This window comes from Panulirus ornatus, chromosome 51 (assembly GCF_036320965.1).
Source record: "Panulirus ornatus isolate Po-2019 chromosome 51, ASM3632096v1, whole genome shotgun sequence".
Classification (NCBI taxonomy): domain Eukaryota; kingdom Metazoa; phylum Arthropoda; class Malacostraca; order Decapoda; family Palinuridae; genus Panulirus; species Panulirus ornatus.
This window is the reverse complement of record NC_092274.1, coordinates 4,840,832-4,852,500: the sequence shown is the minus strand read 5'-3', so window position 1 is coordinate 4,852,500 and position 11,669 is coordinate 4,840,832. Positions and strand designations below refer to the sequence as shown.

The 11,669-nt window shown below is 47.0% G+C and overlaps 1 protein-coding gene across 7 annotated transcripts in view; it reads left to right on the top strand.

Annotated features, from left to right (window-relative positions):
• Positions 1-11,669, top strand: part of LOC139764857 (tripartite motif-containing protein 3-like) — a 292,630-nt gene that overhangs the window by 250,862 nt on the left and 30,099 nt on the right. For 6 of the 7 annotated variants that reach the window (XM_071691869.1, XM_071691868.1, XM_071691870.1 and 3 more), the window contains 3 exons: positions 4,321-4,542; positions 5,128-5,388; positions 11,056-11,172. In XM_071691869.1, coding sequence (XP_071547970.1) covers positions 4,405-4,542; positions 5,128-5,388; positions 11,056-11,172 — 516 coding nt within the window. In that variant the 5' untranslated portion in view covers positions 4,321-4,404. Of the gene's footprint in view, positions 1-4,320; positions 4,543-5,127; positions 5,389-8,367; positions 8,577-11,055; positions 11,173-11,669 lie in introns of those variants that run through there. The other variant, XM_071691873.1, reaches the window with a different exon arrangement.

Below are 11,669 nucleotides of genomic sequence, written 5' to 3'. Positions count from 1 at the left end.
TGATATCCTCATCAAGGGCCCACATCCCTAAGCTATACCATTCCACACAGTACTGTAGCAGGTGCCGCTCTCACTCCCTTATTTACATATTATGATCTTGTTTTATGAAGCTCTCCATCATGGGTGGCAGGAGGCGGCCCTACTGAACTGCCGTGTGGGGCCCGATACACTTCCTGGTCTACCCCAGTGGTGTGTAGGCCCGTGTACACTCCCTCCCCAATATCCAGACATGACCAGCGGTGTGTAGCTCCGTGTACACTCCCTCCCCAACATCCAGACATCACTAGTGGTGTGTAGCTCCGTGTACACTCCCTCCCCAACACCCAGACAATACTGCTGAACGTGGGATACACATCCCAGAAGGTGTGGAACATCCCAGATACATAGGAACAGTGGTAGAGACGAGAATGGTGTGTGTACACGCAGCATATCAGACTACACGTTCGACTGGAAGGTGTTCCAGATATGCTTGTACGCCAGTCTCCTTGTACTGACTCAAGGACGTGTAGCGCCCCAGACAATGTCCTACAACTGACCTTCATGTAGTCCTCACGAGATAACCTTCAGAATGCCCCTCGTCATGGGATAAGAGTTAGCTCAGTGGGGTCGTGTTCCCTGATAGACAGGAACCGGCCACATTCATTAAGGATGGCCGCTCTGCTTCATCTCGTGGGTGAGGAGACACCCCGCTCTCGGGATGCATGTCCGTGCGATCATGGACGTGAGGTACGAGGTGGGTTTAGACGTCCATGTGGGGGGGGGGGGGAAGCTGGGGTGCGGACGATCATGTATGTGATGTTGAAGGCTGCGGACGATCATGTATGTGATGTTGAAGGCTGCGGACGATCATGTATGTGATGTTGGAGGCTGCGGACGATCATGTATGTGATGTTGGAGGCTGCGGACGATCATGTATGTGATGTTGAAGGCTGCGGACGATCATGTATGTGATGTTGAAGGCTGCGGACGATCATGTATGTGATGTTGAAGACTACGGACGATCATGTATGTGATGTTGAAGGCTGCGGACGATCATGTATGTGATGTTGAAGACTACGGACGATCATGTATGTGATGTTGGAGGCTGCGGACGATCATGTATGTGATGTTGGAGGCTGCGGACGATCATGTATGTGATGTTGGAGGCTGCGGACGATCATGTATGCGTGGGTAGAGGGCGAGGACCTCGGCGGATGATCTTAGAATATAAATTTCTACGATGATGGATATACAAGTCTGTCATCACTCGGATCATCGGATGGCTGGCCCCAAGGCTACGTGGAGGAGGGGATCTCGTCCCGTCAGTTCCCATAACTACCGCCAGTTGTCTGGGGTACCAGACAGAATATGGTACCCCTGGTTACCTCCAGTGGTGTGATTCTGGTTTTCCTCCTACCATTGGGTAAGGGCCGCTTTGAGAGGGGGTTGTTCAGAGTTGGAATGTTCGTCTCTGAATACCAGGTAATGGTTCAGGGTCGTCTTATTCCCTTGTGAGTCTGCGCAAGTACTAGTGTGTGAATTACCACTGAGGGTACTGGTGCCCAACCAAGTCCTCAGATAGATTGAGTCTGGTGCCTGGTACTGGTGAGACCACCAGACGGACCATATGCCCTTGACGGACGGTCGTGTCCGTGAGGTAAACCACACTGTACATCGTAGTACATAGTAATAGTTGCATGTTCAGTGTTGCCAGTGGAGTAGGTCAGCCTGGGGAAAGTATAGTAAGTATTTCCAACTTCCCAGCCCAGTTTCTCTCCCTAGCACATCTTCCCAGCCCAGGATGTCTCCCTGGCACATCTTCCCTGCCCAGTTTCTCTCCCTAGCACATCTTCCCAGCCCATGATGTCTCGCCAGCACCTCTTCCCAGCCCAGTCCCTCTCCCATCCCCTCTCCCCAAGCCTGCATCCATCACCAGCCTCACATACTTCCACAAAACCTCTCTCCAGTGCGGATCGCTCCCCATTTTCTTCCTCCCGCCCAATTTCCCTCCAGACTCCTCCCCTCAGCTTGCCTTCCCTCCAGCACCCTCCCGTAAGCCTAGTTTCCCTCCACAAGGAGTCAGTATATACCATAAGGTCTAAATTCGGAGATCATATTGAAAGCAATGTTTTACCCACCCAGGTGATGAGTGGTATGATCATGAGATCTCTCACAAGAACAACTATCTGTGGTGCGCTAACGGGCCGCCCGGGGTCCAGTCCACGTAGGCTCGAATCTAAGTTGCGTGGCAGTTGGTGTACAGTCAACCCAGCTGTTCATCCTTGATTAGGGCGTTCAGTTCCCCGTGCCGTGACAACTAACAGAAAAAAAGGAAAATTATATGGAACATGAATGATCATAAAAGACAGAAAGCACTTCAGCTGTAGAGTCTGCAAAGAAGAGGAAGTTAAATAATAATATACAGACGAGAACTGATAGAAGGAACCAAAAGAGAAATCCTTATCTTGAACACTTTGCAAAATGGAGGGGACAGGGTGATTAGATTGGTGAGACTTACATGGAATATCTCAAAAATGGCAGTAAACAAGATGTATTCGGGGGCTCGCCATGCAAGATGAAGAGACGCCTCAGTGTGTTGTCAAACGTCAAAAGCTTCAAGGGAAGGTAGGACAGACGACTAACATCACTTCTTGGTGGACGACCAGACAGTAAATCCCACTGTAGGTACACACACACACACACTCTCTCTCTCTCTCTCTCTCTCTCTCTCTCTCTCTCTCTCTCTCTCTCTCTCTCTCTCTCTCTCTCTCTCTCTCTCTCTCTCTCTCTCTCAGGGGATTGTGCCTGTACCGTTGCGTGTGTGGGGTACCCGACAGGGACGTATTACCCCCACTGTTCATCAGGCCACTATCTCGGGCCGGCCTCCGCCGGGGGGGAGGCTCCTGGCGTCCATATGGGCAGATGCTTACTCATACCCACCATGTAGTGTGTGTGTGTGTGTGTGTGTGTGTGGCAACGCTGCAGAGGTTGTCCTCTTTTTTTGTGTGTGCGTACAGCCACCAGGGGTCATGTTTACAATGACTGGTACTTGAAAACGTGCAGGATACCCATCCTATTATATGATTTGGTCTCACGTGTTTCGATCTGTTCTGGTTTTTACATGAATTCGTTGCTCTTGATATATCGGATATGCTCAGATTATCCTGCCGAATTACGTCGGAACCTGACTTATCCTTACATAGCCTTAACGTATCTTGTGTTACCGCGATCGTACCCTAGGGTCACTGGGATCTGACTTGGCCGCAGTGAGGCGCCATTGATAGCTCTTGGTTGCCCAGTGGAGGCTGGTGACGTTCATGGTGAGGCATATATGTGGCCCAAGTTTTTAGCGTATGACGAATAGATCCGCTGTAGGGAGCTGCTAATTGTTGCTCCGACACAGGTCCGGAACCTTATATAGAACGGGGAGGCATAAAAAAAGGAGACAACAGGAGTGTGTGTCTTGGTGATGGTAGCGTAGGCGAAGGACAAATGCCTTGTCTAATGAACGGGAGATAAACCTTCACCAAAGGAACAACAGGCCTTCTCCATTCCATCGCCCCGCACGCCCTACATCCGGTTAACGTTCCAGCTTAAAGAAACGTTGGGGGACGTAAGGAAAATGTATACATACTCTGTCGATACGAGATAGACGTTGTAATAGTAACAAATGTAGTGAAGACATGACATTGGAGTGGGAATGACTTGTGTTGTGGGTTACATCCAGTAGCTAATGTTTTCATACATGGGTCATAATTTTGATGTTGCATGTCATGGGTTTCAGTTACAGACGAAAGTCCTTTTGAGCCCGGCCCTTCAGTGGAGTATAGAAATTATTAAAAGAGATAGAATGTTGAACAAAAGAGGAAGATATAGAAAAGTACTTGTGGACGTGGAAAAGTTTCCCTTTTCGAAAGAAGTCGGATTATAACTGTTAGGAGATACAACATTGTGGATTAAGAACAGAAACAAAGACATCCTGATGGCCTGCCCGTATAGATGACGTTTGAAACGCGTCCCATCCTGTCCCCGTGGTCATGTCATCGGTGTTTCTTGTCCAGTTCTGAGAAGGCTCTTTGCCTCTGGTGGTAAGAGAGACGGAGGCACAAGCCATGTAACGTTATTGCAAAAGCTGGTGGGATATTAGTGTAGTGGAAGATATTAACATGATAGACTTAGGTGTATTTGTGAGATACGAAGTGTGGGTTTCGGAAATGAAATGTGGGTATATCAAGGAATGAAGTGTAAGTATTAGGAAGTGTACGTATCACGTAATGAAGTGTTGGTGTGTTGGTAATAAAGTGTAAGGTTTAGACTAAAGTCTCCCTCTGCCTCTTGCAGTACCCGGCTCATCTTGCCGCAGCGGCGCGGCGGCAAGCGGGACAGCAGCAGCAAGATCCTCATTCGGAAGCCCAGCTGCCCGCCATGGAGGAGCCCGCGCCGCAGGAGGCGGGATCTGAAGCCGGGCGGACGTACACGCTGACGGAGCTCTCAGACGACCTCAACCAACCCTGCCCAAGCCAGGAGCTCAACCCAGCCACCTCGGCTCTCAAAGCAACCAAGGTCAGTCATGAACAACAGGTGACAGACGCCACCTCTGTATTGCCACCTCGGCTATCAAAGCATCCAGAGCCATTATACAGTGTACCTGGGATGGAAACCTCCGTGGTGTAGCTTGCACGTCAGTATTGTGTTTCTTAGCGACGTCAGACAACACAGTATTGAGGACAAGTATATTGAATGTTGGTAATCAAGATACTGTAGGTGTGTTGGTAAGTGCATGGTCTGTGTGTGTTTATGTTGCTCGCACTAAAGTGTGGTATTAAGGGATGTGTTTGCGAGTGTAAAGGAAAGAGTATGAGGTACCTGGACACATCTTCCCTGATGGAGTGTGTTGCTAAGTGCGTTGGTGTGGGAATGCGTGGCTGAGTGTGTTGGTAAGACATGTATACCCACCACCCTGAGTAGTGTGTTTCGTCGAGTGCGTTGGTGAGGTACTTGGTCTCAGTGCCTCTGATGGGCATTTTTACTGAGTGCGTTGGCGTGTTGGAGTGTAAAGAGTGTGTGTGTGAGTGCATTACGTCCTGCCGACCACCACCACCACCACGTCAGCTAACGAAAGACACCATCTCCCCTTCACCAACACAGGACCCTGACTTCGACGTGGGGAAGGTCGAGGAGGACCGACTCTCGAGTGGCACTTACAGCGTCCCGGCGGGTTCCGGCCCCGGTACCCCACAGCCTTGCGCTCCCGCGCCCTCCAACGGCTGTGTGGTGCACGCTCGCAACTCGGGAACGCACGCACCGCAGCCTGCGGCGACTTCTTCAGGAGGTAGCTCTAGGTCTTCGGCCGCAGACTCGCAGCTCCTCCATTGCGGTATATGTACCCGGCGGTACTCCAACCCTAAGGTACGTACCCTTAGCCTCAGCGGTACGTATACCTCTGACCCCACGGTACACGTACCACATTAACCACACCTTTACACTATCACACACGATGGACTCTCTACTCATAATGATTAGCGCCATATCATTCATTTCTTTTGAAATCCCCTATATTATTATTATTATTATTATTATTATTATTATTATTATTATTATTATTATTATTATTATTATTATTATTGATATCCATGTGCAAAATAATCTGTGGAAGTGGCTGTTTTCGGTAACCATTTCTGTGCGATTAGCGATGTTGTACTTTGTTGAATATGACCTTATAGTAAAACCAAGGATTAGTTCAGTTTCCCTTCAAAAAGGAAAGAATGGGTATAAAACAAAAAACGTAGTGTAAGAATCGTTTCATGAATAACTACTGTACACACACACACACACACACACACACACACACACACACACACACACACACACACACACACACACACACACACATGTATAATTATATATATATATATATATATATATATATATATATATATATATATATATATATATATATATATATATATATATATATATTTTTTTTTTTTCGCTGTCTCCCGCGTTTGCGAGGTAGCGCAAGGAAACAGACGAAAGAAATGGCCCAACCCACCCCCATACACATGTATATACATGCACGTCCACACACGCAAATATACATACCCATACATCTCAATGTACACATATATATACACACAGACACATACATATATACACATGCACACAATTCATATATATATATATATATATATATATATATATATATATATATATATATATATATATATATATATATATATATATATATATAATTTTTTTTTTTCAAACTATTCGCCATTTCCCGCGTTAGCGAGGTAGCGTTAAGAACAGAGAACTGGGCCACTGAGGGAATATCCTCACCTGGGCCCCCTTCTCTGTTCCTTCTTTTGGAAAATTAAAAAAAATTGAGAGGGGAGGATTTCCAGCCCCCCGCTCCCTCCCCTTTTAGTCGCCTTCTACGACACACAGGGAATACGTGGGAAGTATTCTTTCTCCCCTATCCCCAGGGATATATATATATATATATATATATATATATATATATATATATATATATATATATATATATATATATATATATATATATATATATTGATGATAATTTAACATGACAGTTGTATTATCATCATTCCAGTCTATGTTCCTTAGGGCATTACGTATATGCAATCCAGAGTTTATTGATGTTGAGTTCGAGAAGATATATTCTGTTGGATCTAAGTTAAAGCATCCTAGATCTTTCATCGATAAATCCCTGAAGTTAGTAAAGTAAAATAATTTAATAGTCAAACCCAAACCTCCCCTTGACACCAAAAACCTTTTAGTTTCCGTTTTTATATTGATTTTACTTTGCTTCCCATGTTGCTTAAATCATTCATGTAAATGTTGTCCTCAGCAACAACTATAATATAAAGAATATCTTAATCAGTAATTCACCAGAAAGTTCCGCAAGGTGCGTTTACAGTTACATGTAAAAACTGTTATAAATTTCATGTTGGGCAGTCTGGTAAGGATCTTTCTGTTGGGCTTAAGTAACATAGATATAGTATAAGAACAGGACAAGAATCAAACGTCTTGTTTAATCATGTTAAAGAATATGATCATTGTATTGACTAGAGTAATACCATCTCAGTTATTAACTCTAACTCTTGTACCACAAGAAATATCGTATGAATCTTGTATTATTAGATACACAAAGAATTGTAACATAGTGTTGGTGACGGCTTATACAGATTGGATATCTGGGACACCTATCACTAGGATTTATATCTCCCACACCTACTGCATATTCCTGGACGCTTCCACAAGGGCCTCTGGCCGTCCCACGCCCACCACATATCCCTAATATGCTCCCTCAGGGGGGACTGTTATCCAGTGGGATATTAGCAATTATATTGATTACATTTGTTGAAGTGGACGTCGTGGAGGGAGTAAGTCTCCCGTGAGACATACACAGATAATCGGGGTTGGTAGCCAGGAGGCTGATGAAGGATCACATCAGCCGTAAATCGTCCTCCCCATAAGACATTATTACCAGCGATCATTCACTGGTGCAACGGCCTACCCTGCTGGTGCCATCAGCTGCTCTCCTCCTTGTAGTGAAGCGACCCAGTGTTATGACACACAGCATCTACCCTATGGTTGGAGAGCCATCACGGGGATGGACCCACAGGGACCCCACTTGACTATGGAGAATGATTTATATCACACACTTGGTACACTATGGGTTTCCAGGTGGTCAGAAAGCCGGTCCGTGTCTCCTCCTCGATGAGAGAATATAGCACACGGACCACACAACTGTTGCACGGACATGGACGGTGTCTGAACTTACGACCTTTTCCTAAGTAGTCGTCAAGTATCCTGTGCTTAAAACTCTATTGCTCCGAGACACACCCACACAAAACGTGCTTGTGTTTGTGCTTATATCTTACACCCTTCAGGATCTCTTTCCTTGAGGGGATATTTACGAGACATGTCAGTATGAGGTTGAAAGAACTGGGACCAGTGTGTGTGTGTGTGTGTTTGTGTGTGTGTGTGTGTGTGTGTGTGTGTGTGTGTGTGTGTGTGTGTTTGTGTGTGTGTGTGTGTGTGTGTGTGTGTGTGGCAACAGCTATTGATACATGAAGCATGATTAATACTTGTGATGCGGAAATCGGCCATCATGATGATGGGAACACTCACACAAGCAAGAGTAAGTGTGGCCCCTGATCTGGTCCCTCGTGCCGCCATACTCGTTATTGAAGCAAGGATATCTGGCTCATCGCCACTGTGTCCTGATGGTCGTCTTTACTCCCGCTTTTGTTTATGTATCTGATAACCCCGTCTGCCTAGGCAGGATGGAGGGTGTCATTAGATTAACTCAGTCCACCAGTGTTATCTCATTGTGGGGGGAGGGGGGAGGTTAAACTCATAACAGCCTCACGAAACATGATCCTGACGTAACACTAATCTGCCTCACACTGCCAAGTGTCAAGGAGTCGGAGGGGAGAGCTGTGGTGGCGCCGAGTGGGTGTGATCCACACTCAGTATTAAGGACAGCGCGGGGACAGGGCGCGGGGTTCCACGCCTGTGATGTCACCAGCATCACACCAGAGAGGTTAACGGAGACGATCACTCCCCAGGTGGGTGTTGGAGGGCCACAGCCAGTGGCCCACTGCCTCAAGGTGGACGACAGCCTTAACCATCCCGCAGGACCTCAGTGTCCGCAGCACAGGTGTCAATCCTCAGTTCGAAGTTTACATCCGTGTTTGACAAGACGTCCATATCTAATTGAGCTTGATACATGGAACTGTGTCACAGTGTGAACTTGACATGTGGACTTGAACTGTCGTCTAGTAATCTACTCAAAATTTTCATTATTCTTTTTTAAGACGTGATATACGTAATTGAACTTGATACATGAAACAGTGTAATGTGAACTTGTATACAATGAACAGTTTAATGTGAACTTGTATACATTAAACAGTTTAAAGTAAACCTGTATACATGAGGTTATTCGTAAACACTCACATCAAAGAGAGTTACAAGCGATGGATTGTTATAAAGTGTTGTGTGTTGTGATCAGTGATTGGTCGCTACAGAATGTGGTGCAGTTACTACATCCACTAACTAGGTTGCTGCAGTTGCCCGTTAACCCCCCCCCCCCCCCACCGTTCAAGAGAACGAGGATGTTGGTGCTTTGTGATCACGTCACTGCAAGATGGGGTGCAGCCTTAGTATGGGTGAAAAGGTTGAGCTCTACCTTTTGCCCTTCAGGGGACAGAGTGAACGAAGGGAGACTCTGAGGGTTGTATGTATCCGTCACCGTGGTTGCCTAGCTGTGCGTCTAACCACACGAGAGGTTGTATGTGAAGGCAGAATGTATGTACCATTTACATAATGAGAGCATGAAATCATATCTGGGGTGGCGTTTGTGTGGTGGAGAGTTGGTGTTGGGGGTGGCTTGGTGTTGTGGTGGTGGTGGAGGAGTTCAGAAGACTGGCCGAGCCACAAGATTCACACGCCATAGCCACAGTACGTGAAGGTCAGACGCCCCTAGCGGGGCCACCGCCTGCCTAATTGTGCTCATTACGGCGCGTGGGTGGTGATGTCACGCGGCCTTGTGACATCATAATGCTCCCTGAACTCAAGAGGGCGTCGTCACACGCCAGAACAGGATGATCCCTTTATGTGTCAGCAACGCCAGGCAGCTGACACTTGGGTAGTGTTGTGAAAGACAGTGTGGTCAGCAGAGACAAAGGTTCATATACATAGCGAGAGTGTATATGGTCTGATGGTCGTCCTTAACACTTGGTGGTCAGGATTTTACGATTGGTACAATTTGGTTGACGGCCCTAATGACCCTAGCTGTTGGTTGGCCCTAATGACCCTAGCTGTTGGTTGGCCTGAAACCCAACCAACCAAAGACCAGCGAGTGTGGCTACGACCCGGCTCTGCAGGTCTCGCCTCTATCAACTTCCTTGCAGATAGACAGGTTTGTTGGGCTTGTTGGCTACAGCTGGGGCTTCCCTGCCGCTTCATTAGCACCAGATACTCCAGGAGTTAGAACGAGGCGGCTTCTGCTCGGGTCTCGTGATCGGCAGTGAAAATTTTAAGAGGAAGTTTTGGTGTGGGCGTTCAGAGACGTTGGCGTGAGGCACTAGTGAGGGTGGACGTGGGAGGGGAGACACTGGGGTTTGATCGTCGCGTGTTGTGTGTGTGTGTGTGTGTGTGTGTGTATAGGGTGACGCGAGCGTGTTGTAGGGAGAGTGACGTACCGTAATATGCACTGCTACGGGTTCATGTAGCAGGCAGCGCTGCGCGTGAGGGGACACAGTAGCGTCTCTGTGCCTTTCTCCCTCTCTGGGACGTGCAGTCTTCATATCGCTCTGACGCATCTGACACGTGCCACCGACGCACCACAGGATCCTACAAGCGTCGCAGCTCCCCAAGTGTCGCAAAGATGAACCCAGGTCTGCGGGTGATGTGACCTCATGTGAGGCATTAACATGAGTGTATGAGGTGAAGTGTACGGCCGCGATATCGCTTGTGTCACTCCAAGTAAGAAAATATGATGCCTTACACTTATTATGTTATGATAGTGATGACGTGAAAACTTATTTTGAAGTCGGTAGGCACACTAGGGGCGCCACCAGTGGTGACAGGATCCCTCAGTGTTCGTTCCCACTTTGTGTACATCAGTGGTCTGGAACCATGGCAGACCACGGGTGTCCCCACTGGTGACGATTCCCCCATAATGTGGATTCCCACTTTTCTGCCCCTGTGCCTGGACTCTTCTCCCCTGTGTTTAAGAACTACAGAAATGCTAAGAACGACTTTTCCCTTGTGTGTAGGAAATACAGGGGTGCTAAGGATGTCTTCTCCCTTGTGTATTGGAGATAGAGAGATTGGTGCTAAGGATGGTTGCTCTTCTTTGTGTAGTAGATAGATATACAGATGGGTGCTAAGGATGGCTTCTCCCTGTGTGTAGAAGGTAAATAGATAAATGGGTGGTAAGGTTGGCTTCTCTTGTATATGTAGAAGGTAGATAAACAGCTGTATGTTAAGTATAGCATCTGTGTGTAGTAGGTACGTATTAATCAATTGATTGCTTCATCTCAGGTGCTGCCGTGTCTCCATACCTTTTGTGAAAGGTGCCTCATCAGCTACACCCCAGCGGAGTCCTTGACTCTTACCTGCCCTGTGTGTCGCCAGCAGTCCATTCTGCCCAAAGACGGGGTGAGTGCTAAGGGTAGAGTCAGTGCTAAGGGTAGAGTCAGTGCCAAGGGTAGAGTCAGTGCCAAGGATATAATTTTGTACCAAGGGTAGGGTCAGTACCAAGGGTAGAGAGTCAGTGCCTAGAGTAGAATTCTCTACCAGGGGAAGGGTCACAGCCAAGGGTAGAGGTCAGTAGCAGGGGTAGAGAGTCAGTGCCAAATAAAATAGAAGAAATATTTACTATGTTATGTACAGAGCGGCTTTACTAATAATGATATGAAGCCAAATGTTTCTAGTATGGGTCAAGTAATGTTAAAATCCTTTGTTTTTACTGCCTTTATTTAGTGTTGTAGAGACCGTATTGGTTATGGTAGCTAGTGTTGGTGATGGTGGTGGTGAGATGCAGGATGGTGGTGGCTAGTGTTGGTGATGGTGGTGATGAGGTGTCAGATGATGTATAATATTGGTGGTGTTAAAGAGATCATGTCGGTGATGGTGGTGAGGTTGTGGCAGCTAGT